We start from the raw sequence: 27,799 nt of genomic DNA on the forward strand, positions 1-27,799 counted from the left end.
TGAAAACAAGAGAATGCTGGAAAACACTCAGCAGGTTAGACAGCATCTGTGGAGCGAGAAACTGTAACGTTTCTGGTCGATGATATTTCATCAGAACTATAAGACTTTGTTAGAGATTAAAAGCTGTTAAGCAAGTATCGACCCAGGAAAAGGAGGGGTGGTGGTCGGTGAAGAGAAGGTAAATAACAAAGGGCAAGATCTGGTGGTAGGGTGGAGGGCAGGGGTGATTAAATGACAAAAGGGATGGTCAAGTAATGAATGGGTCAAGTAAGAAACTGATGCTGCCTGACCGGAGTGTTTTGCAGCATTCTATTTTAATTTGAGTACCAGCATCTGCAGTATTTTGCTTTTTGTTTTAGAAGAACAGCAAATAGTTTGTTCCATGATTAAGATATCCTTAACACCAGTCAGACATTTCTATCTTTTGTTTACAGAATGGCTACAATGGCCTTGGGACACAACAGGCACTTGAAAGTGAGTATTCAAAAAAGTCAACTGTGTGTAGTTAATTAACTAAATCTGTATTAAAAAGCTAGCATCAGTAACGGTGAATACCGGTTCTCTGATTCCTCTTGCTTCAGTTTGCAGGGTTAGCAAAATTTGTACTTTATGTAGTTTGGCACTTGAATAAGGCAGTCATCAGAGCACATCCAAAATATCTGCAACATGTACCATTGTTTTAGAATGTAATTGTGCACTATGTACATAACTCCCTCCCTATCTCTTCTTGACCTAATGTAATTTTTTTGTGTAAACATCTTTTTGTGACTTGGTCTTGCTGCTCTTTTAAATAAACTGAGGTGTACTTCCAGAATGAGGCCATCTATATATGAGCGAGTGAGATGATATTCCCCATTTTGACAATAGTCTGTACCTGTGGAGGTTTATAACTATACTGAGTAATTAATGAATATAATCTAGCAACACTGATGATTCAAAATAAAAATGTTTGGCTATGTAGCCTTTCCTCATAACCGTACTGATAGCATTTCAATGACATCTCTCGCTCTCTTGTCTCGAGCATAATATCTTTCGATGATTTGGTCACTGCACTGCATACTGGGATCTGTCCAGTGCCTTGTACAACAACAATACAATGTTTTTTGATTTGTAATCTCCCTCATAATGCAACCCAGTATCTTTGCCTTTTTTAACCACAATTGAATGTCACTTTTATAGCCATAAAATTCCATTTTTATGATCGATTTTCAGTTCTTTTTTGTATCTATATTTGCATGATAAGTTAGCCATGCGTACAGTTTTATTTTCTTGGGACAATTGAGTGGAAGCTGAGTAGGTATATAGTGAGTAGAGTGATTGATGATTAGCCATTAATTTTAAAGAATTGATAGCAACAGGTGTCCCTGTTGTAACGATTAGTCCTGCTTCATACATACCACAGTATTTCATCTTTTGGAGTATAGCATTTAAAATATTTTAGATGGGCTTTGAACATGTTTTGTACTTGCCTGCAGTAGTCTGACTAAGTCGGCCTCTTGATTTTTGTGTCCATTTTTTGGTACTGCTGACCAAAATTAATTTGTCTTATGGCATTGCATCACTAGGATAAGCACTATACAGATTAAAACTGTGTCCTGATAATTCTGGGAGAGGAAAGTGCATGTTGCTTGTAGAGCTTTTTTCCACATGGTTCAGTTTTAGTAACCCCTCTTGTAGCTACAGTGAATGATCCGGTCAGTGTTAGTCTGGAACAGAACCGTTATGACTTCATTTGAAAATTAACTTGATTGTTTACGGCAGTGTGTTCCATGTTGGAGCATTTAATTTAATCATTGGAGCCTTCACAATTTTATAAGCTTGATATTGGCTGTTTAAGAACTTGTGCGACATTGCTACATATTTTCATCCAAGTTAATTAAAAATACAGCTTTTTTATTATGCATTAATTGATATTAATTGGTCATCAATTTATTTTCATGTTTATGAAGCAAGAGTGAAATTATACAGATGGAAACATTTCTTTTCAGCTACAGTATGTCCCACAGTGAAATCAGCTGAGTCACAATCTTTACCAAGTGTGAGTTCATTATCCACTGGTGTGACCACTGCTTCACTGCTGCCTACAGTATCACAACATTCTGCTAGCTTGTCCAGCTTGAACCAGACCGTTGACTTGCCCAGCAGCTCCCTTTCGCAACTTAGCAGGTATGTTATATCAGCTAATTCCTTCTTGAAAAACAATTTTGTTTGATATAACAAACAGAATGGGAATATGGGGAAACAAACTGCCGGGCGGATGTAATGGCTAAGAAGGATAGTGAAGGAAAGAACTGGGAGGGAAGGGAATGAGATACTAAGTACAAAACTCTTGGGGTTGCAATATTAAGAAAATATGTCAAGTATTAAATAATGGAGACCTTAAGGCACCAATTAGAATGGAAGGACTAGGCCTAGCCTTGATGAAAACTTGGCTTTATCTGGGGGAAGACCAGAATCCAAATATTCCTGGCTATAATGTTTGCAATGGGGAGGGGTGGGGTGACAACGGGAGGCCAGCCTTAATAAGGACATGATTAAAGCCATAAAAAATATATATATTGGTGCCTGGAATCTTGAGTTAAGAAATAAGGGATCAGTTACCTGATTGGAAGTACATTATGGACCATTGAATAGTAAGAACATTGAGGAGATTTGTAGGCAGTTTGGAGAAGTTTATGGTAGCAGGTGTTAATGGGGGACTTTGACTATCCTCGGAATGTAGTGTCACTTCCATTCCTGTATTTTCCTATGTTCCTGAGAGACTGGGATAAGATTGTTTGTGGTCAAACTGGGGAGAAGGTTCTATAATGATTCCAGGACTGGTTCCTTGATCTGTGTGTTGCATACCCAACAAGGAAGGATGCAGTAGTACGATAGCAAAATACTGCAGATGTTGGAAATCCGAAATAACAACAGAAAATGCTGGAAAAACTCAGCAGGTCAGGCAACATCCGTGGAGAGAAATTTGGGTTGACGTTTCGGGTTTGACCCTTCTTCAAAACTGGAGAGAAAAGGAACTAGATCGAAGGCAGGGCTGCGATCGGACAAAAGAATAAAAGAACCAAAAGAAGTAAAAGAGATTAGAAGCTAGACGAGATGGTAATAGGCCTCGGCCCCTATTTCATTTTTACTTATATTTTTCCACTCCTTTCCTCCCCCCCCACCCCCCCCCTTTCCTTTTGTTTCTCTCTCACACCTGGCAGCTATCTTTTGCCCTGCCAGTACACTTTACACCTAATCCCAGCCTATTACCATCTCGTCTAGCTTCTAATCTCTTTTACTTCTTTTGGTTCTTTTATTCTTTTGTTCGATCGCAGCCCTGCCTTCGATCTAGTTCCTTTTCTCTCCAGTTTTGAAGAAGGGTCAAACCCGAAACGTCAACTCAAATTTCTCTCCACGGATGTTGCCTGACCTGCTGAGTTTTTCCAGCATTTTCTGTTGTTAAGGAAGGATGCAGTGCTAGTTCAGACAAGTTGGAAGAATATTTGGGAAATGTCATCTGAATGTTCACATTGAAGATGGGTAAAGTGAAAGAGGGATCAAAGATAAAGGTATTGGACTGGATATTTAATTTTAGCAGGATGAAAGGGCTTCAGCCCAGATTAACTGGGGCAAAAAAGGCAAATCAAAAGTCAGACCAGCAGTGCAAGGTATTTAAATAGATGGATGAAGTAAAAGTTTCAGACTGAGTAAAGGGGTGCATCCTGTGTGAGGGGGGGTTCCATGGATAAATATAGGTTAGTGCGAAATGGGTTTTAGAAGATATATGTGGTAACTATAGGGACAATAAACAAAAGTATTGGGGAAGTGAGAAGGCCAAGTGTGAAACTAGATTGGCAATTAATGTTAATGGGGAAACTGCAAGAGGTTTTATAAACACACAACTAAAAGGATGGTCGAGGAGGTTGGGCCACAGATGAAATGGTTACCACTTTATACTACTTAAGGACATGATTAAAGCCATAATGGCAGGGATGCCCAATACAAGTATCTGAGGAAGGTGTGAAAGCTACTAGAGGCAAGTATTCCGAAGGAAACTGCATTAACATTAATGGGACTATAATAGAAAAGTCACCAGGCCCAGTTGGTATGCATCCCAGAATACTGGTAGGCGGTTGGAGAGTTGATAGCAGAGGCACTGACATTAATTTTCCAAAAATCTGTGGAGAATAGAATTGTGCCAAGGGACTAGAGGGTTACAAAATGTGTACACTATTCAAGAGGGGAAAGGATAAGACAAAATTATAGGACAGTTAGTCCTGCCTTCGTTGTGGGTGAACTTCTAGGGTGATCTAGGTAAAAGCTTAGCAAAAGCATGGACTAATTGGCGATAGTGAGCATGAATTTGTGACGGGTGGGTTGTACTCAACTAATTTGGATAGTGCTGTACATGCACTGATGCTCTTTATCTGCCCCTGTTCTGCAGTGCATTGCGAGATTGTTTTAATTTTCTTGCTCTCTCGCATAACTAATCTGTCTACAAGAAGCTCTAATAAAAGTTGAAAATTTAAAGTAAGCTTTTATTCCTTTTTTGAAAGATTTAAGAGGAAATGTTTGTATCGCCTGAATTTTTAATGGCTCTTTATTCATTTGTATGGAGTTTGCATTGGTGGATAAAGTTGAAATGTGGGATAATGATGCTGTGTTGATGGTTCAACAGTGCCGCTGAACAATGAGATACGGCTTTGTGCTCATTGCTTCTCTCTTGAGGGTAACTTTTTTTTGTCCATGCAGTGTTTTGTTGGGTGGGAGACGATGATGAGCAGTGGCTCAATGCTTTCCTACAGAACCAGAAAAATAGATGCATTGACCTGCACCACATTCTTTATCTAAGTAGCTGATTGATTGGACGTCAATTTTGAAATAGTGACCATTGGTGCTTTGGTGAACGAGAGTATTTTTTACATGACTATCTTCAGTGTTTGAGCACTATTACTGCACCATGCATAGTGCAATTTAGCTTAACCATTTCTTTCTTGCAACAAATTTTTAATGCAGTTCTTTGCCAAACAACCAAAGCAGCAGCCTTCCTTCTGCCTCTTCACTAACTGCAAGCTCATCACATGCAGTAAGTATGTTAACTGTTTCATGTTGAGCTGTTGCTCTCCTTTAGTATACAGGAAACTTTCTGGTATCCGGCACCGACGGGGCCGAGCTGCTGCTGTTAGATCAAAACTGCCGTAGAAACCAGCGCTAATGTTAAAACATATGGAGCTCAGCTCCGTGTGAAGCAACAAACCCTGTTGCTTAGCAACAGCTTCAAAACAGTTGGCGCAGCCTGCAAGTGTCTAGCTGAAGCTGTTGCTTAGCTACAGAGATGCTTGCAGAGCCAGGACTGGAGAAAAGAAGCAACGAAAAGAGAAAAAATGATCTGAACCGACTCCTAAATTTTGCCGGTAGATAGAGCTTTCCGGACATTTAACCTCCGGATAAACGCAAGTTTCCTGTATTTTTTCCAGCTATATAGGTAAATGAATCCTGGTGCTGACTCTCTTTTTATCTTCAATGATTATTAAAATCTTGCTTTCATAAGTATTTGTTGTATCCAGTAAACCAAGTGTTAAATGACCACAATCTATTCTCTTTTATGTTGGCTTTTTTACTTGGCCTTATGAGGTTCAAAAACAGCAAATTATGCTTATGTAATTCCTTTAACGTAGAACAGCCAGGAGAGGCTAAATGTTTTACAAGGGACCAGGGTATCGTAGGTGGCGAGGGAGTGATTGAACAGATCGACAGCTACAGAAATACTGTGGCAAATGGAGGCTGGGCTGTTTGGTGTTTGAAAGTGCATTTGTAAGTGAGTTGGGGGGACAAGTTTTCCAGGGATGGGTGCAGAAGGAAGTGGAGTTGGAGGGGGGTGGTTGGGTGGTGTGGGATATAAGCAAATGGTTGGAGATGACCTTGTCTGTGATTTGAGATCATGGAGTAGAGTGGTCACAGGAGATGGTAAGGCCGAAGGGTGACTAGGAATATGGGTAGGAGAGTTTATATGGAGGGAAGTTGAAGGAAGATGAGGCCTGTGAAATTGACAGAGGGCAAAGCAAGTGGAGATTGCAATCACCAAAGATGAGGAATTGCTCAGTGCAGAGGCTGAGGGAGGCAAGAGCACGGAAGGCGGCCATTCGGCCCGTTGAGCCTGTGTTAGCTCTTTGCTAGTCCCACTCCCCCGTCCTTTCCCCATAGCCATGGAAATTTTTTTTCCTTCAGATACTTATCCAACTCCCTTTTCGAAGATAAGATTGAGTTTGCCGCCTCCACCACCCTTTCAGGCAGTGCATTCCAGATCTTAACCACTCGCTGTGTAAAGTTTTTTCTTATGTCGTCTTTGGTTCTTTTGCCAATCACCTTAAATGTGTCCCCTGGTTCTCGACCCTTCTGCCAATGGGAACAGCTTCTCTCTCTACTCTGTCCAGACCCCTCATGATTTTGAACACCTATCAAATCTGCTCTCCATCTTCTCTGATCCAAGGAGAACAACCCCAGTCTCTCCAGTCTATCAACGTAACTGAAGTCCCTCATTCCTGGAATCATTCTCGTAAATCTTTTCTGCACCTTCCCTAAGGCCTTCAAATCCTTCCTAAAGTGTGGTGCCCAGAATTGGACACAGTACTTCAATTGTGGCCGAACCAGTGTTTTATACAGGTTCTTTATCATTTCCACACTTTTGTACTCTATACTTCTATTTATGAAGCCTAGGATCCTGTAAGCCCTTTCAACTGCTTTCTCAACCTGCCCTGCCACCTTCAACGATTTGTGCACACATACCCCTAGGTCGCTCTGTTCATGCACCCCCTTTAGGATTGTACCCTTTAGTTTATATGTCCTGTTCTCATTCTTTCCACCAAAATGTATCACTTTGCACTTTTCTGTGTTAAATTTAATCTGCCACGTGTCTGGCCATTCCACCAACCTGTCTGTCTTCCTGAAGTCTATCACTATCCTCACTGTTCACTATACTTCCAAGTTTTGAGTCATCTGCAAATTTTGAAATTGTGCCCTGTACACCCATGTCCAAGTCATTAATATATATCAAGAAAAGCAGTGGTCCTGGAACCGACCCCCGGGGAACACCACCTTCCTCCAGTCCAAAAAACTACTCTGTTTCCTATCACTTAGCCAATTCTGTATACATGCTGCCACTGTCCCTTTTTATTCCATGGGCTTCAACTTTGCTGCCAAGCCTATTATGTGGCACTTTGCGCGCCTTTTGGAAATCCATGTACACTACGTCAACCGCATTACCCTCATCAACCCTCTCTGTTACCTCATCAAAAAAATCGATCAAGTTGGTTAAACACAAAATTTGCCTTTAACAAATCCGTGTTGGCTTTCCTTAATTAATTCACACCTGTCCCTGATAAGGAGAGGCCAGAGGGGGTGGAGCAAGGTGAGGTGTTTGAAGAAGGTGGTACCAGAGGCAGAGACCAAGGTGTGATTTGATGATGGAAAACGCTACTATTCTGATAGTTTTGGTGGGGCAGATGGTGGAAAGTATAGCCAGTTAAGGAAAGTATAGCCAGTTGGGAAAGACTTCAGTAACCTGTGAACCCTGTTTGTCAAAGCCAGAATGCAGTCATCTGCAATAAGGTCATGGATGGCAGGGCCTTGTTCGTGAATGAATGTATGTTCTGGAGGGAAAAATTGTGGGGTGGTGATTATTGATCACTGGTGTGCTGGGAGGGATGTTCAGCAAGAGAGGAGGATGGAGGAGTTGGAATTCTTACTCGTAAGGCCTCAATAAACCCTTTGGAGAATGTCAAGGTGTATTCAAGCCTGGGGTGGTGGCAGGAGAGTAGGAAGGCGAAGAAGTACTGACGGATGTGGGCTGCGGTGTGAAGTTCAGTGAGTTGGCCATTGCTATTTTAGCAATACAATGCTGTGGTGCTTACATTGTTTTATTTTCCTGCAGCACACAAATGTTGACAGCAGTTTGCAGACTTCTACAACTTTCTCCACTCCTTTGACATTTACTACAATCACCACGTCGTCGGTCAGTGTCTCCAACAGCCTAAACACTACAAACAGCCTTGGACTGAGTGCTGCCAGTGTATCCATGCCAACTGCTACCACACGGGCAGTTCCTTCTGTGTCTTCAGGTAGAAAGCCATTTCATTAAATGCCTTCCCTGTTAAAGGGGGCCTACTGTTTTTTTTCCATTTGTTTTCAGATTTTATACTTTGTTCTTAAGTGAGTTAGAGGTTCTCAAACTTCAACCAGGACCCACCAGATTGTTTGTCTCTCATAACCTTTTACATTAGTGTTTTTCTCCTCTATGCCACTCTTTTTATCACTCGCTCATTCTTTTCTCTTCCTTTCTTTCTACCACAAATAATGCTGCAATTAGAGTTTTCACTTTTCCTAAAGATTGGACATTTGGTATGTGCCAAGATATGACAGTAGATAAGCAATGGCAAATATTTAAAGAATTAACTCATAATTCTCAATGAATATACATTCCCTTAAAGAATAAAAACCCCACAGGAAAAATGGTCCAACCATGGCTAACGAAGTTAAAGATAGTGTTAGAGTAAAGGGAAGAGGCTTAAAATGTTGCCAAAAAGAGTAGAGTCTGAGGATTGGGAGGATTTTAGAATTCAGCAAATGAGGACCAAGAAATTGATAGAGAGAAAATAGAATGAGAGTAAATTCGCTAGAGACATAAACAGATTGTAAAAGCTTCTATAGGTATGTGAAAAGAGATTAGCAAAAGTAAACGTGGGTTCCTTAGAGGCAGAGACAGGAGAAATTATAGTGGGAAATAAGGAAATGACAGACATTAAACAATTACTTTATATCTGTCTTCATGGTAGAAGGCACAAAACAATTCTGGAAATAGTGGGGAACCAAGGATCTAGTGAGAATGAGGAACTGAAAGAAATTAGTATTAGTAAAGAAATAGTACCAGAGAAATTAATGGGACTAAAAGCTGACAAATCCCCATGACCTGGTGACCTACATCCAAGGGTTTTAAAAGAGGGAGCTACAGAGATGGTGAATGCATTGGTTTTGATCTTCCAGAATTCCCTAGATTCTAGAATGCTCCCTGTTGATTGGAGGGTAGCAAACGTAACACCACAATTCAAGAAAGGAGGGAAGAGAGAAAAGGGGGCACTATAGGCCAGTAGGGAAATTGCTAGGATCTATTGTTAGGGACGTGATAACCGAGCACTTTGATTGGGCAGAGTCAACACTGATTTATGAAAGGGAAATTGTGTTTGACAAATCTTAGTTTTTTTGAGGTTGTAATTAGCAGGGTGGATAAGGGGGAACCAGTGGATATGAAGTATTTAGATTTTCAAAAAGCATTTAATAAGATGCCACACAAGAGGTTGCTGCACAAAAGTAGGGCTCATGGGATTGGGGGAACATATTAGCATGGATTGACAATTGGTGAATGGACAGAAAACGGTAATAAACAGGTCGTTTTCGGGTTGGCAAGCTTTAACTAGTTGGGTACCGCATGGATCTGTGCTTGGTCCTCGGTTATTTACAATGTATATCAATGACTTGAATGAGGGGACCGAGTGTAATGTATCCAAGTTTACTGACGATACAAAGTTAGATGGGAAAGTAAGCTGTGAAGAGGACGCAAGGAGACTGCAAACGGATTTAGACCGGTTATGTGATTGGGCAAGAACGTGGCAGATGGAATATAATGCAGAGAAGTGTGTAGTTATCTATCCACTTTGGTCGTAAAAAAATAGAAAAGCAGAATATTTTTTAAATGGCGAGACTGGGAAATGTTGGTATTCAGAGGGACCTGGGTGCCCTTGTACACAAAGTTAGCATGCAGGTACAGCAAGCAATTAAGAAAGCAAATAGTATATTGCAAAGGAATTAGAGTATACGCGTGAAGAAGTCTTGCTGCAATTATATAGGGCCTTGAGACTGCACCTGGAGTACTGCGTACAGTTTTGGTCTCCTAACAAGAATTAGGAGCAGGAGTAGGCCATTTGGCCCCTCGAGCCTGCTCTACCATTCAATAAGATCATGGCTGATCTTTGACCTCTAGTCCACTTTCCTGCACTATCCCCATATCCCTTGATTCCCCTCGAGTCCAAGAGAGGGTTGATGTTGACCTTTTAAGACTGAGATGAGAAATTTCTTCATTCAAATTCCCCAGAGAGCTGTGGATACTCGGTCGTTGAGTATGTTCAAGATGAAGATTGCTAGATTTTTGGATGCTAAGGGAATCCAGGAATATGGGGCTAGTGTGGGAAGGTAGAGCTGAGCTAGATCAGCCATGAATGGCGGGCATGCTCGAAGGGCCGTATGGTCTACTTCTATTTCTTAGGTGCTAGTGCATGTATTCAATGCTGGTAGTTTCCAGTGGTGATTTCTAGTTTCTGCTTGTGGGGTAATCAGGCACTGCTTTTGGTTGGCAATTGAGTGTTAAGATTTTATATAGGGGTAGCTCACCTGTCTCGGACCAAAAGCATCGTGTCTGTACAAGAGATTGTAGAATGAGGCACTGAGCTATAGTCTGCATGTTGGTTTAGAGAAATGCAATAGTTCAATCTTCTGATGCATAGTTGGTTTAATATGTTAATACATATTAGAAGCTACATAAACTTCAATTCACTTGCTATAATGAACTTCACCACCTTGGATATAAATTGCACTTTCCTTTCCCCTAAAAAAAAACCCTTGTACTAAACTTTTTTAAATCATAAATTGGCATGTTATCTTTCAATAATCCCCACTAATTGCAAGGTTATAAATACTCATGATCCATCAATATTTGGTAGTAACATTTGCTCCCTAACAGATGTGGACTACATGGACGTGTATCCCTTCGTGAAATTAATTGTATGGAAATATATTGCAGTTTTTAAAGCTATAGTGCACCGAAGAATAAGTACATGTACTCTCAAAGTGCAGTATGTTTACTGTAGCACTTGGGTTAAGTTATGAAACTTAGCTTTGTTACTGCTTTGATCTGATCAGTTTGTTTACTGATGTTTTTAATCATGTAATTGAGTGTCTTGTTATTTTTGGATTTGACTTGACATTCTCGAATATCCAGGTTCAGGACAACCACTGAGTGAGCCTTTCCAGCCTTTGCTCCCTATGAGCTGAAGTGTGACCTTGCACACACTATCTGGTATTGCTTTGTCATCCAGGGGTCAAATAGAAACCCTTGTTACTTTATTTAGCTTGTCTAGTATAGCACAGTCCCCTTCATGATCTCCTAGCCTTTGAAGAGTGGTAGACTAACTGCTGTCAGATGATGGCTTAAGGTGGGCTGTCAGCTATGAAACTGGTTTATTAAAAAGAATGTAAGCAGTAGTAAGACCATAAAGCAGATTACAATTGGTTATTAGAAAGTCTTCGATACAAATGTAACAGTTGCTAATTCTCCCAGTAAAACTAGGCCTGGATCAGCATCCAATGTGGGCTTTGTTGGACCCATCCCCATCTTACAATTTCGGAATAGCTTTTACAGACATGTTTAAGATCTGCTTTCCATTACAGGTGAAGTTTGACCAGGAAGAAAAGAAAATCCTATCTTAAAAAATCAGCTAAAGCTGCTATGCTAAGGATGTATTTTCCAACAGCCTTTTAGATGCCACACTACTTAAACTTAACTAATCCAGACTAATGCTGCCTGCATGCTATCCTGTACTAAACTCTGCTCGTCTTACACTCTCCTTGTTGACCTCCATTGGCTTCCTGTCCCTCACCTTTTCCAGTATAAGCACACTGAAATTCTCATCACTCCATAGCCTCACTCCTTATTATCTCTCCAATCTCTTCCAGCCCTACATCCCTCCTCACAACTTCTGTTTTTCCAGCACTGGCCTACTGCATATTGGAGAGCCTTTCTCTTTTCCACATGCGCGTACACTTTTTTTATTCATTCACTGGATATGGGCTCACTGTCATTTATTGCCCATCTGTAAAAGTCTCGACTTCAAAAGGGGAAAAACGTGCATTGGAAAGTGAGATGAGCAACAAGAGGTTCACCTGTCCGAATAGGGCACGCTATGAAAAATCATTTATGGTTAACCTCTACAGCTTATTGAGAGGTGATGGTTAAGGCATGGCAACTAATCTTTGTGGGGAGGTGCATTCAAGGGGTGATTAAAATTTTATCCGGTAAACTTTTATCAGGTAAGGTCAGACATGAGTTCAAAAAGCAGTTGCCTGTTGTGCTGGATGAGTTGAAACAGCAGAGGGACAAACTCGTGAGCCGTGGCTTTTTCTCCATGACTTGGACATATTTTTAATACAGCTGGTTTCTTATTGCAGGAAAGGCGCCGCCAAATCTTCCTCAAGGTGTGCCTCCTATTTTACACAATCAGTACATTGTTGGACCAGGGGGACTGCTGCCTGCATACCCAGTAAGAGTGAATGTACTTTATTAGTTGAATGCAAATACTAATTAACAATTGTGTGTTTGCAGATCAGGCAGTGAAATTGCTTTGGTAGTGACTATACATATGCTTTGTGCTTTAGATAGTAAAAATTTGTAAATTGTTTACTACTCAACAAATTGAAATATTTCTTTGGGGATTTTGATTTTTTTCTCTTTCAAACAATAGATCTATGGATATGATGACCTTCAGGTGCTTCAATCCAGACTACCTATGGTTCGTATAATCTTTTGCAAACTGTTTAAAACTACAGGAAACTTGGGTTTATCCGGAGGTTAATTGTCCGGAATGCTCGATCCACCGGCAAAAATCAGGAGCCGTTTCGTTAGGTTTTTTTTCTTTTCGTTGCTTTTTTTCACCAGTCAGGCTCTGCAAGGTCTAGCTGAAGCTGTTGCTTAGCTACATAGATGCTTGCAAGGTACAGCCGACTGTTTAGAAGCTGTTGCTAAGCAACATAGTTTGTTGCTAGATAGAGTTCAAAAGCTCCGTATGTTTTAACATTAGCGCTGGTTTGTCCGGCAGTTTTGATGGGACGGCAACAGCTCGGTCCCGTCGGTGCCGGATATCACAAAGTTTCCTGTAATTCGTTTTGCCATGGTTGGTTTTATATCTTGATTATTGTGTTTTTAACATTTTTAGAGAAGATGGTGACACTTTTTTGCTACTCTGTGCCCTCCACAGGGTGTTTTTTAACACTAGTATAATCTGATGCACAAGAGGTTTAATGGGAACTTGCAAGTAGAGATTCTTTTTAATACTACCCCCATCTTCCCTTAGTTAAACACAGCTGACTCCATTCTTTTGAGCAGACTGACAAAAGTATTATAATCCCTTGAGTGTGAATTAAGCTGTGGTGGCCTGCTTGGCTTTACTCTTCTATCTCGGAATGTCTTGTGTTGTGAAACATCAATTTCTCCTGCTTTCTGCATCTTTTTCTTCCTTGATGTGGAATACAGGTCTGGATGGATCTTGGTTGCCAATTTCCCAGTTGGTCAGTTAAGCTCCAACAAGAGTTGCTTTTATCCTGTAAGTCAGTGTATAGCTGGTATGCCTCTACTATTGGAGATAGTGGTGTGACTGCTGAGGTTGTAAAATGAAACCCAGGTCCTCCAGCACTGTTGTCTTTCAGTTGCATTGAAAGATGTCATTGAATAAGATTTTTGCATTACTCCAATTCCTGTCAGTACATGGAGCATTCACTAGTCACTTTCATTTTCCAAAAGGCTTTATACATTTTAACATTTCATGATTATCCAAGTTTTCTATCATTTGCTCTTTGATACCTATCAAACAGTTACGACTATTGAATTTTTATTTCTATTTGTAGAGGAATGCACTTATAAACTACCATATTCATGTTGAAACTTTTTAGTAATGCAGACTTTTGCACATTTTTAAGATTTGATGCATACTGTATTTGTAAAATCTGTTTCTCACCCTCTTGCTCTTTTTCCCCCTCTTTAACTCTTTTACTCTTTTTCTACACTCCTTGCTCCTTCTCTTGCGCTCCCCCCTCTCTATCTTGCGCTTTTCTCTTTCTCGCACATCTTTTTCTCTTTCTCATCCAGGACTACTATGGAATGGCATTTCCTGCTCCAGCTGCAGCACTTGCAAGCAGAGATGGAAGTCTTGCAAGCAACCCCTACTCAGGTGTGTATTTACAGGTTCTTGGACAGCTCGTCCCAATAGTAAATTTTTAGAAAATGCCATTTGGCGCAACAACTTCATTCCTTCCACAGATGTTGGTCAACTCATTTATTATCTATCCCACTTTAATCCCCCAAGGGAAAAGGTGGTTTATACTCCCTCATCTCTAAAGGTGGTAATCTTTATTTTTGTTAAACATATTTTAATACTTTTGTTGGGCAATCAAAATATATTCTGCATTTACCTTGCAGCTTAAGTTTATCTAAGTCTCTTGCATTCAGTTATTCCTCAGCCAGCGATATGATCAAAGAAGCATTTCTTGATGTAGCTATGGTAGCAAATTAGTAATGGACCTGTAACAATGAAGAGGATAATGTTTTACTGAACCGTATTAAATAGCGTATGATCCCATATTTCAGGTGACCTCGCAAAGTTTGGCAGGGGTGACTCTGCCTCACCTGCTCCAGCAACAACACTAGCCCAGCCTCAACAAAATCAGACCCAGACTCATCACACCACTCAGCAGGCCTTCTTAAACCCAGCTTTGCCACCAGGCTACAGTTACACAGGATTGCCATACTATGCTGGTATGCCTGGAGTACCCAGCACATTCCAGTATGGGCCTGCCATGTTTGTAAGTATCATTTGTGCCTTTATTTGTGTACTAGTGTGTTATTCAGTTATTCTAAAATGTTGTGTAAAAATAAGAGCTTGTCCTAATATGTCTTGGGGAAATTACTTCACAACTGATGAATTACTTTTGAAATAGGCGATCTACTTGTAAGTCAGGCTGGTGTGTGACTTGGAGGTGGTGGTGTTCCCATGCGTCTGCTGCCCTTGCCCTTCTAGGTGGAAGAGGTCGCGGGTTTGGGAGTTGCTGCAGTGCATCTTGTAGATGGTACACACTGCAGCCATGGTACGCCGGTGGTGGAGGGAGTGAATGTTTAAGGTGGTAGAGGGGGTGCCAATCAAGCAGGCTGCTTTGTCTTGGATGGGATGGTGTCGAGCTTCTTCAGTGTTGTTGGAGCTGCACTCGTCCAGGCAAGTGGAGAGTATTCCATCACAATCCTTACTTGTGCCCTGTAGATGGTAGAAAGGCTTTGGGAAGTCAAGAGGTGAGACACTTGCTGCAGAATACCTAACCTCTGACCTGCTCTTGTTGCCGCAATATTTATGTGGCTGGTCCAGTTAAGTTTCTGGTCAATGGTGATCCCCGGGATGTTGATGGTAGGGGATTCGGTGATGGTAATACCATTGAATGTCAAGGGGAGGTGGTTAGACTCTCGCTTGTTGGAGATAGTCATTGCCTGGCACTTCTGTGGCGCGAATGTTACCTGCCACTTATCAGCCCAAGCCTGAACGTCGTCCAGGTCTTGTTGCATGGTGGCATGGACTGCTTCATTATCTGAGGCGTTCTGAATGGCAGTGAACACTGTCTGGGGTTTGGGGTGTGTCTCCTCCACAGTTTGCTGTCATTACCCCTTTGAAACTGACCGCAACTTCAGGATTTAGTGTGTGTGCATCCTGATGTGGAAATTCTGAAGTTGAGGTCAGTCATTCACTGCTCCAACACTTATAGAATGCCTTCTGTAAGTCCAAATAAATAACATCCATAGACACTTCCTTATCTACCATGCTAGTACCCTCTTCAGAAAATTCAGTTAAGCAGTTAGACATGACTTGTCCTTTACAAATTCACACTGGCTATCTGATCAGTTCATATTTAAGGGCAGCACGGTGGCATAGTGGTTCGCACTGTTGCCTCACAGCGCCAGAGACCCGGGTTCGAATCCGGCCTCGGGCGACTGTCTGTGTGGAGTTTGCACATTCTCCCCGTGTTTGCGTGGGTTTTCTCCGGGTGCTCCGGTTTCCTCCCACAGTCCAAAGATGTGCGGGTTAGGTTGATTGGCTATGATAAATTGACCCTTAGTGTTAGGGGGATTAAATACGTGGGGTTACGGGGATCGGGTGGGATATGTGTCTGTGCAGGCTCGATGGGCCGAAATGGCCTCTATCTGCACTGTGGGGGTTTCTGTGATTTCTGTGATATTTGATCAAGTGCTCTGTCACACTGTCCCTAATAACGGATTCTAGTAACTTTCCAACAGACACCAGACTAATTTCGCTCTCCTACCCTTAACTAATGGAGTGACATTAACAATTTTCCAATCTATGGGGACAATTTCTGAATCAAGATTTACCAGAATGGAGAAGCTGGATTTGTTTTCATTAGAGCAAAGGAGGTTGAGGGGTGATTTGATAGCGGTGTACAAGATTATGGTGGGTTTGGATAGGCTAGACGGGGAAAGGCTGTTCCCACTAGTTGATGGTACAAGGCCGAGGGAGAGACAGATTTAAGGTTTTGGGCTAGAGATACAGGGGGGATGTGAGGAAAAACCTTTTTACACAGCGAGTGATGATGACCTGGAATTCGCTGCCAACAGAAGTGGTGGAAGTGGAAACACCCAATGTTTTCAAGGGGAAACTGGATAGGCACTTGAGGGAAATGAACTTGCAGGGCTACGGGGATAGAGCGGGGGAATGGGACTGACTGGATTGCTCTACGGAGAGGCGACTCAGACTCGATGGGCTAAATGACGGCCTCCTGTGCCATTATGACACTGACTCCCAAGAGCTTTGGATGATTGACTAAAACATCTGCAATTTCCTCACCTGGAGATTGGTCAGTCTTCAACCTCATGTGTGTCATCAAAAAAAAGGAAATGGAGAACAAGATACTAGCAGGCAAGATATTGTTCTTGATCAGGTATAGAGGGAAGCAACAAAGATGTTTTTGGATTGTGGTAAGTTTAGTTACTCAAATGTTCATTAAACTGAGCTTGGTTTCTTTAGAATAGTGGCAACTTTGTGGTGACCTAACAAGTTCTCAAGATTGAGGGTTTTGACAAAATTGATCCAGGCAAATCATTCCCTGTGGCGTTGAAATACCACGAGACACATCTTTTAAAAAGATTCTGCTCAACTTTCCTTATTACTACTAACTTGATTTATAAAGGGTAATGTGGTAAACCACTGTCATACCTGTCTGTGTCTGTATGTGTATTCCACTAGGTACAGGTCTGGACATGCCTCGGCTGACTCCTCCCACTATTCCAGGTATATAAGTGACTACCTCCCAGTCCCTTAGTATTCTGGACGGGTCGACCACTCGAGACAAGACCTTCATTCTTTAGTTAATAAAAGCCTGATTGTTACTCGCTCAACTTCAGTCTTTTGAGTAATTGATGGCGCATCAATTTTATTAACTAAATTTTTTATAATGGAGAAGATCCTCACACCAGCATGCCTGGACCTGGACAGTCGGGAAGCGGACGCTTCCACCAAGTTTGCTCACTGGCTTACGTGCTTCGAGACATTCCTGACTGCCTCCACTGCGGTCGAAACGGATGCGGACAAACTGTCTGTCCTGATCTCCAAGGTGAACCACCGAGTGTACTCAGTCATCCGGGACGCGACCTCGTACACAGCCGCCCTCCAGCTCCTCAAGACCCAGTACACGCGCCCTGTGAACGAAGTATATGCTAGGCACCTTCTGGGGAGTCGCAAGCAACAACCTGGGGAATCGACTGAGGAATACCTCCAAGCACTGTCCGTGCTTGGCCGGGCCTGTGGGTGTAAGGCGGTAACGCCCACTAAGTACACGGAGGAACTGATCCGGGATGCCTTCGTAGCGGGCCACAGGTCCAACTACACCCGACAGCGACTGCTGGAGCAGAGTGACCTCACCCTCGACAAAGCCTCCGACATCGCACTAACGCTGGACGCAGCCTTCCGGGGCATGGATGCCTACTCCTCTGCACCGTGGACGCCGCGGGGAACGACAACCTGGGACACGGTAGGACAGCCCCATAGCACCGTGCCGCCCCAGCCACAGCCCAACAACGGCCCAACTACCGCAGCAGTGTCCCAAAGCCAGACAGCAGTATCCCAAGGCCAGAAATGCTACTTCTGTGGCCAGGCCAAACACCCCAGAGCGCGCTGCCCGGCGAAGAATGCAACCTGCTCGGGCTGCGGGAAAAAGGGACACTACGCCAGCGTCTGCAAGGCCAAAGCCACCCCGAACGCCAGCAGCGCCGCGTGTGGGCCGTGCGAGCCGCCATCTTGGGCCTCCCCAGCCATGTGCGAACCACCGCAGCAGCAGCCATCTTGGACGACTCCAGCCACATGGGAATCATGGGCGCCGCCATCTTGGACACCAGCCGGGACGCAGCAGACCGCCAACCCCCACCCATCTGATACTCGCAGCGACACACCGACCCCTACGCTGGCCTCTGTGACGCTGGACCAAACGAGACCGCACCAGTTAGCTCGGTCCAAAATGGACGTTAAGGTAAACGGCCATGCAATAAACTGCCTTTTTGACTCCGGGAGCACAGAGAGCTTCATCCACCCCGACACGGTGCGGCGTTGCTCTCTCCCAGTCCTGCCTGCGCACCAGCGGATTTCTATGGCCTCCGAGTCCCAGTCAGCGGACATTGGCGGCTACTGCGTGGTGACACTAGTAGTAGACGGGACTGTGTTCAATAATTTTAAACTCCTGGTCCTGCCCGACCTCTGCGCTGCCGTTCTACTGGGGTTGGATTTCCAGTGCCACCTCAAAAGCGTTACGATGGCGTACGGTGGCCCCCTCCCCCCACTCACAGTCCGCAGCCAGCAGCCTCCAAATTGCCCGCCGCGCACTAGATGCAACCTCTCCACACTCAGAGTCCCACCCCCCCCACTGTTTGCTAACCTCACCCCTGACTGTAAGCCCATCGCCACAAAGAGCAGGCGATACAGTGCCGGGGACAGGGTTTTCATCAAAACCGAAGTGGAACGGCTCCTGAAGGAGGGGATTATTGAGGGCAGCTCCAGCCCCTGGCGAGCCCAGGTTGTGGTCGTTAAGACCGGCGAGAAACAACGCCTGGTCATCGACTACAGCCAAACAATAAACCGCTACACCCTGCTGGACGCCTACCCACTCCCCCGCATAGCTGACATGGTCAACCAGATCGCGCAGTACCGCGTCTTTTCGACCATTGACCTGAAATCAGCGTACCACCAGCTCCCCATCAGCCCTGAAGACCGCCAGTATACTGCTTTTGAGGCAAACGGCCGCCTCTATCACTTCCTTAGGGTTCCCTTCGGCGTTACCAACGGGGTCTCCGTCTTCCAAAGGGAGATGGACCGGATGGTCGATCAAAACGAGCTGCAGGCCACTTTCCCTTACCTAGATAATGTGACCATCTGCGGCCATGACTTGCAGGACCATGACGCAAACCTCGAGAAATTCCTCCGCACCGCCCAACTCCTGAACCTGACATATAACAAGGAGAAGTGCATATTCCGCACAGACCGCCTCGCCATCCTTGGCTGTGTTGTAGAACACGGGGTCATCGGTCCCGACCCGGACCGGATGCGTCCCCTTATGGAACTCCCACTGCCCCACTGCCTAAAAGCTCTGAAGAGGTGCCTAGGGTTTTTTTCCTACTACGCTCAGTGGGTCCCCTACTATGCAGACAAAGCCCGTCCGCTGATCAAGTCCACCTCTTTTCCCGTGACGGCAGAGGCCCGCTTAGCCTTCCACCGTATCAAGGAAGACATTGCCAAAGCCACCATGCACGCAGTGGACGAATCCATCCCCTTCCAGGTGGAAAGCGATGCGTCCGACTTCGCTCTGGCCGCCACCCTTAATCAGGCGGGGAGACCTGTGGCATTCTTCTCACGAACCCTCCAGGGCCCGGAGACCAGACACTCCGCGGTCGAGAAGGAGGCCCAGGCTATCGTGGAGGCTGTGCGTCATTGGAGGCACTACCTGGCCGGAAAACGATTTACCCTGCTCACTGACCAGCGTTCAGTTGCTTTTATGTTCAACAACAAGCAGAGGGGCAAAATCAAAAATGACAAGATCTTGAGGTGGAGAATCGAACTTTCCACCTACAATTACGAGATCTTGTACCGGCCTGGGAAGCTCAATGAACCCCCAGATGCCCTATCGCGTGGCACCTGCGCCAGCGCGCAGATCGATAGGCTGAGGGCCCTCCACAATGACCTCTGCCACCCGGGGGTCACCAGGTTCTTCCACTTCATCAAGGCCCGCAACCTGCCTTACTCCATTGAGGAGGTCAGGACCATGACCAAGAACTGCCAAGTCTGCGCTGAGTGCAAACCGCACTTTTATAGACCAGACAGAGCCCACCTGATAAAAGCCACTCGCCCTTTCGAACGCCTGAGCGTCGATTTTAAAGGGCCTCTCCCCTCCTCCGACCGCAATGTGTACTTCCTCAACATCATTGACGAGTACTCCCGGTTCCCGTTCGCTTTCCCCTGCCCGGACATGACCAGTGCCACGGTCATTAAATGTCTGAACAGCCTCTTCACCCTGTTCGGTTTCCCCAGCTATATCCATAGCGACCGGGGCTCATCGTTTATGAGCGACGAACTCCGCCAGTACCTGCTCGCTAGGGGTATTGCCACAAGCAGGACCACCAGTTACAACCCCCGGGGGAACGGACAGGTGGAAAGAGAGAATGCAACTGTTTGGAAGGCTGCCCTACTAGCCTTAAAGTCTAGGGGCCTTCCGACCTCCCGCTGGCAGGAGGTGCTCCCCGATGCGCTCCACTCGATTCGGTCACTTCTCTGCACTGCCACCAATGCCACCCCTCACGAGAAAATGTTTGTCTTCCCAAGGAAGTCCACATCGGGGACATCGTTACCGCCATGGCTGACGTCCCCAGGGCCGGTACTACTGAGAAGACACGTGAGGGCCAATAAAACGGACCCCCTGGTCGAGAGGGTCGACCTCCTCCACGCCAACCCCCAGTACGCTTACATTGCGTACCCGGACGGGCGGGAGGACACAGTCTCCATACGAGACCTCGCACCCTCGGGGACCGCTGTAACCCACTACCCATTACCACCCCCCCCCACGACCCGATATCCAACCCCAGCAGCCGGCTCGCCTTGGACCGTCACCCATGAGGACTACACTCCAGGGCCCCAGCCTACACGGGACGCGACGCCGGAAGCTCCACCACCCCTGCCGTCGCCACGTCGATCACAGCGGCAGACAAGACCTCCGGAGAGACTCCAATACACGAACTTTTAAATACACTTCACCCCGCCGGACTCATTTTTAAACAAGGGGTGAATGTGGTAAACCACTGTCATACCTGTCTGTGTCTGTATGTGTATTCCACTAGGTACAGGTCTGGACATGCCTCGGCTGACTCCTCCCACTATTCCAGGTATATAAGTGACTACCTCCCAGTCCCTTAGTATTCTGGACGGGTCGACCACTCGAGACAAGACCTTCATTCTTTAGTTAATAAAAGCCTGATTGTTACTCGCTCAACTTCAGTCTTTTGAGTAATTGATGGCGCATCAGTAATACAGTTGTGAAATAAGTTACTGAAGGTAAGAGCATAAGATGTAGGAGCAGGAGTAGGTCATTTGGCCCCTTGAGCCTGCTCTGCCATTCAATAAGATCATGGCTGATCTGATCTTGGCCTCAACTCCACTTCCCTGCCCGCTCCCCATAACCCTAGACTCCCTCACCTTTCAAAAACCTGTCTATCTCCACCTTAAATACATTCAATGACCCAGCCTCCACAGCTCTCTGGGGAAGAGAATTTCAAAGACTCACGACCCTCAGAAGAAATTCCTAATTTCTGATATAAAATGGATTCCCCTAGTTTGAAATTCCCCCACAAGAGGAAACATTCTCTCTGCATCTACCCTGTCAAGCCCCTTCAGAATCTTATGTTTCAATAAGATCCCCTCATTCTTCTAAACTCTGAGTATAGGCCCAACTTGCTCAACCTTTTCTTCATAAGATAACCCCTTCATCTCCGGAATTAACCTCGTGAACCTTCTCTGAACTGCCTCCAATGTAAGTATATCCTTCCTTAAATGAGGAGACCAAAACTGTACGCAGTACTCGAGGTGTGGTCTCACCAACGCCCTGTACAGTTGTAACAGGACTTCCCTGCTTTTATACTCCATTCCCTTTGCAATAAAGGCCAACATACCATTTGCCTTCCTAATTACTTGCTGTACCTGCATGCTAACTTTTTGTGATTCATGTACAAGGACCCCCAGATCCCTCTGTACCTCAGCATTTTGTAATCTCTCCCCATTTAAATAATTTGCTTTTTTATTTTTCCTACCAAAGTGGATAACCTCGCATTTTCCTACATTAAACTGCATCTGCCAGATTTTTGCCCACTCACTTAGCCTATCTATATCCTTTTGGAGATTCTTTGTGTCCTCCACACAATTTGCTTTCCCACCTATCTTTGTATCATCAGCAAATTTGGCTGCATTACACTCTTCATCCAAGCCATTAATATAGATTGTAAATAGTTGAGGCCCCAGCACTGATCCCTGCGGCACCCCACTAGTTACAGTTTGCCAACCTAAAAATGACCCATTTATCCCGACTGTGTTCTGTTAGTTAGCCAATCCTCTATCCATGCTAATATATTACCCCCAACACCGTGAGCTCTTATCTTGTGTAGTAACCTTTTATGTGGCACCTTATCGAATGCCTTCTGGAAATCCAAATACACAACATGTTTTGGTTCCCCTTTGTCCACCCTGCTCATTACAGCCTCAAAGAACTCCAGCAAATTTGTCAAACATGATTTCCCTTTCATAAAACCACGATGACTCTGCTTAACTATATTACGATTTTCTAAATGTCCTGCTTTTAGTTTGCCGAGTACTTTCTCGCTAGTGATAGTGATTGTTTACCCCCCCCCGCCCCCATCCCAGTAGCCCCTTGATTATCCATTATTGGGATGCTTTTAGTGTCTTCTACCGTGAAGACCAATACAAAATATTTGTTTAAAGTCTCCACCATTATTAATTCCCCAGACTCATCCTCTAGAGGACCAATGTTTACTTTAGCTACTCTTCCTTTTTATATACCTGTAGAAGCCAGGTAATTGAAGTGAATAATATAAATAGCTTCAGGAAACTGATATTTTTCTGGAGAGTGGGATTGAGGAATATGGTGATGGGTGTGTAGTTGGGGTTAAGACTCATGGGCCTAAAGTTATTTTGTTCCTTAAAAAAAACATTGTTGCAACTCCAACATGCATAATGCTAAGAATGTCTTATTTTCATTAATACTTGCAGTATTGTTGACCAGCTCTTAATTTTGTTTTCTAATTTAAGCTACTCAAAACATTAAAAATGCTCTTGTAGGTACCTCCGGCATCTGCTAAACATGGAGTGAATATGAACACTGCTTCAGCACCATTTCAGCAGGCAGCTGGCTATGGACAGCATGGATACGGGACAGGTATTAATCCAATATATAAAGTGTTGGTGTAAAAGTATGAGTTGGTTGATCTAGTTGGGGCACTGGCTGATTTCCTCCTGCCCCTCACCCCCTTCTCTCTAGACCAGGCGCACTGAGGCCAGTGCTCCTACTCCTGATTGCTATTCAGTTCCATCTATGCCAATGAGATAAGTAACCAGATAATGTGTGTGGTGGTTGCAGGATAAATGTTGGACAGTACATCAGGAGAAATTCTGGTGCTCCTCTTCAAAAAGTAGTATGGGATCTTTTACACCCACCTGAGAGGGCGGGCGGTGCTTGGGTTTAATGTTTTGTCCAATAGAAGCTGCCTCCAACTGTACAACATTCTTTCTGCACTGCAGTGTCTGTCTAGATTATGTGCTCAAGGCCTGTAATGGGGTTGGAAATGATGACCTTTAGTTCTAAAGGTGTGGATATCAGGTGAGAGCATACTCTGGCTTGGCTGTGATGCACTTCACGATTGAAATGCCCTTCTCTCATTCACTGTCTACGCTCACTCATGAAAAATGGCCACTTGGGGCAAGGTACTGGAGGATTGTTGGTGCCTGTGGAATCATATCACAGCAAGCACCAGCACCTACAGGAGAAGAAAAAATTGGAGGGTTGGGGAAAATTATTAGAGGTGTTTAGATAAAATAAAAACCTTTTCTCAAGATTAGGGTACAGTATGGCCTCCCCTGATGCGAGATGAAATGTCAAGGTTTGCATTTAATTTGACTACTGTAGTAGTTTTGAATGTTTCATTTTTTACATTTTTGCCATTGGATCAATGTATATCACTTTTTCTCAGTGAACTTAGTTTTAGTAACAGCTTTCTGGGAATCAATAAGTTGAAACCTGATAGTTTAGCTTTACCTACTTTATACAGAGTGGTTAATGGTGGAATGGACTGTCCGTAGAGTCTGGAAAAAATTTAGGGGAGAATTGGATAGATTTTTGGTACCAGCCATGTAGACTGCATAGTATTTTCTGGTCCGCTACTCCCTCTGCAATGTAGTAAAGTAAGTACTCAAATATTGTATTGATATCTTTTAGTGGGAGCTGGTTAAGTGACTTAACAATAAGAATTATTACAACAGGAAATGGTTTACCTCGTGACTATTGAGAAATGGACAATAATTTAAAAGGAAATTGGATCAGTATTTGAGAGAGTATAAAAGGATACAGGGAACTGGAATTAGTCGATAGGGCCAGTTATGGAGCTAGCATCAGCAGAGGAATGAAGAGCGAAATGGTAAACACATGTGCTGTAATTTTGCTTTAACTTCATTCTGTGAAAACATTCATGTTATTTAACCCACCATTTGATTTCTCAATTGACAGTTACAAGTTGTTACTGAAATGTAGGTTGTGCTCATTGGAACTTGAATGCATATTGTCAGCCTGATTGATTACTGGCTAGGAGGTTAGAGTCTGAATAGTGTTTAAATCTCTCACTATGGTTAGTGTTAAATTTTGTTTGAAATTCTAAGAGTTGAAGCTTTTTTGTTCGAGTAAGAAGTTTGTCGTCCCCTCAGTCTCTGTTCTTTTAACAAATTTTGCGGTAGCATTGATAACCATGGGAAATTGTGGGTGGTCCACCCTTCATGGCTGTGGAAGTTGAAATTGCAAACATAATTTAATTTTAGGAATGCAAGTTTAGTTTTACTAAAACTTTCAATTTTAAAATCTTCTAATTTCTAAATAATAGGATTTTAAACACTTTTTGAACTGTCCCAATGTGTGACTGTAAAAAGGGTTCATAGGGTGTTCCATGGGTTAATATGCCACCTGGTGTTGTACTAAACATACATGCACATTGAGATGGATTTAATTTAGATTCCTTGGCTACAGGTGGTTAAATAGCCTACACAGCAAGCATCAGCAGGCTGACCTGAAAAATGCCCATGTGGTACTAGAGGGCAGCTGGCACCCATGGGATTGTACTTGCAGCACCACCTTCAGGAGAGGAGGATAGAAAATTGTAGCGGGGCAGAGTGCAAGGAAGGCTGCAGTAGTAGAGATTCTATAGTCTAACTTTGTTCTTGATTGACAGGTTATGATGATTTAAACCAAGGGGGTGGAGCTGGAGATTACAGCAAAGGTGCCTATAGTGGGTCTACTCAAGCACAAACCAAATCAGCTGCAGCTGGACCAGGGAAAGGTAAGGCCTGTGGGTCAGTACTGTTCAGTATAGCGAGGCTTCTCCAAACTACCACATGCCATATTATGTAGTGAGCTCTACATCCGTGGGGATAGTTAAGTCATTGCTAATTAGAAAACTGCTTGTGCATCAGATTGCACATACACTCCTAGCCAGAAGTGATGTACAGTAATTTATGACATCAGGCTATTTTCTATTTTAATCATAGTTTTTGGGAAAACTAACATTCTGTTGCCAGGTGACTAGATGAATGGAAGTCTTAGAGTTGTGAAGACTTAATTCTGGGAACCCTAAAAGTACTTGAACACCAGGACCAATTAATTGAATTAATATTGGTGAGCTTTGTATCTTTTATGTAAGTACTTGCCTCAAGCAAGGTTATTGAAGTAGTAAGATTGTTGTACCCCAATGACTTGATGCAATGTGGGCTGTGGTGTTGGGCCACATAGACCAAGAATATCATAGTTTGTCTTCATCTGTGCTATTAGTCAAACTCAGATGGGGTGGTAGCAGGGGAAGGAGAGGGTATATAGTTGGCCTCTGCACCTATTGACCAAGGAAAGGAAGAATGAGCCAAGGCTCTTAATTGGTATGCAGGTGACATTACTGGAGTGTGCATATTTGGAGGTTGGCTGAAGACCTGTCCAGGAATGGCTGTGATGACTCCTGTAGTCTCCTACACTGACTGTGTAGATAGTACAGTGGTAAGAGTTGATGTCTTCAATTACCTTCCCTTCGGCCCATATTGAACAAAAAGGTTAGTTTATTCATGGATACTCTGTTACATTTTGGCCATAAAGGGACTCTAGTTGTCTTCTCCCAAGGATTGATCAGTTGGCAAGGCATTTAAGTGTAGAGCAGCATTTTTCTGCGGATGTGCCAATCTTGGTTGTAACTATGGTAGGAAAGAGTGGCTCTTGGCTTGCTTAACTGAAATCAGCAGTACCCTTAATGGTTTGAAGTAGAATATTGTATGTCTACATTGTCTCAATAACTATCATTTTATCTGCACCTATACATTGACGTTATGCACTTATGTGCCAATGCAGAGGTATAGTACAGTAGAGCTTAGAGTGCTTTATGATCCAATGGCTTATCTGCGAGTTGGGGAGAGGAGAACTATCGTGTCGAAGTGAAAATATTTTTATTGCCTTGATTGTTAACTATGAAGATAAACTGTATTCGGTGAATTTGCTTCAGTTTGGCCATGCTTTCAGGATTGTTGTGAATAGTGCAGTCTTCAATTATCACGGTGATGAATGCTGAACTCTTTTATATTGCAGGTATTTCGGTGAACTCCACTAACATTGGTGTACCTGATATGACTGGCTCAGTATACAAGACTCAGGTGAATGAATGTTGGTTTAATTTACTTCATGCTTGGATAGGTGTGGATTAATTAAGGAAAGCCAGCATGGATTTGATAAAGGCAAATTGCATTTCACCAACTTGATTGACTTTTTTGATGAGGTAACAGCGGGTTGATGAGGGCAATTTGGTTGATGTCGTGTACATGGATTTCCAAAAGGTGTTCGACTAAGTCCCACATAATGGGCTCGCCAGCAAAATTGAAGCCATGGAATAAAAGGGACAGTGGCAGCATGGATACGAAATTGGCTAAGTGACAGGAAACAGTAGTGGTGAACAGTTATCTTTCGGACTGGAGGAAGGTATACAGTGGTATTCCCTAGGGGTCGATTCTAGGGCCACTGCTTTTCTTGATGTATATTAATGACATAAGAAGTAGGAGCAGGCCATACGGCCCCTCTGGCCTGCTCCGCCATTCAATAGGATCATGGCTGATCCGAACCTAGACTCACGTCCACTTCCCTGCCCGCTCCCCGTAACCCCTAATTCCCTTAGCTAGGAAACTGTCTATCTCCGTTTTAAATTTATTTAATGTCGCAGCTTCCACAGCTCTGAGGTAGCAAATTCCATAGATTTACTAACCTCCGTGAGTGAAGAAGTTTCTCCTCATCTCTGTTTTGAAAGGGTAGCCCCTTATTCTAAGATTATGCCCCCTCGTTCTAGTCTCGCCCATCAGTGGAAACATCTTCCCCGCATCCACCCGATCAAGCCCCCTCACAATCTTACATGTTTCGATAAGATCGCCTCTCATTCTTCTGAATTCCAATGAGTAGAGGCCCAACCTACTCAACCTTTCCTCATAAGTCAACCCCCTCATCTCCGGAATCAACCGAGTGAACCTTCTCTGAACTGCCTCGAGAGCAAGTATATCTTTTCTTAAATATGGAAACCAAAACTGTACGCAGTATTCCAGGTGTGGCCTCACCAGTACCC

The 27,799-nt window shown here is 43.8% G+C and overlaps 1 protein-coding gene across 1 annotated transcript in view; it reads left to right on the forward strand.

Moving 5' to 3' along the window:
• The first annotated feature begins 258 nt into the window (after positions 1–258).
• The window catches only part of LOC147123500 (ubiquitin-associated protein 2-like), a 57,327-nt gene continuing 29,786 nt past the window's right edge, over positions 259–27,799 (forward strand). The window contains exons 1-12 of the mRNA XM_085966186.1: positions 259–267; positions 435–474; positions 1,989–2,166; positions 4,999–5,068; positions 7,913–8,099; positions 12,256–12,347; positions 12,549–12,596; positions 13,949–14,030; positions 14,447–14,661; positions 23,238–23,334; positions 25,391–25,498; positions 26,782–26,846. Of these exons, the coding sequence (XP_085822312.1) occupies positions 259–267; positions 435–474; positions 1,989–2,166; positions 4,999–5,068; positions 7,913–8,099; positions 12,256–12,347; positions 12,549–12,596; positions 13,949–14,030; positions 14,447–14,661; positions 23,238–23,334; positions 25,391–25,498; positions 26,782–26,846 (1,191 nt within the window). The remainder of the gene's footprint in view (positions 268–434; positions 475–1,988; positions 2,167–4,998; positions 5,069–7,912; positions 8,100–12,255; positions 12,348–12,548; positions 12,597–13,948; positions 14,031–14,446; positions 14,662–23,237; positions 23,335–25,390; positions 25,499–26,781; positions 26,847–27,799) is intronic.

This window comes from Somniosus microcephalus, chromosome 2 (genome assembly GCF_052327205.1).
Source record: "Somniosus microcephalus isolate GS21.2 chromosome 2, FLI_Smic_1.0, whole genome shotgun sequence".
NCBI lineage: Eukaryota > Metazoa > Chordata > Chondrichthyes > Squaliformes > Somniosidae > Somniosus > Somniosus microcephalus.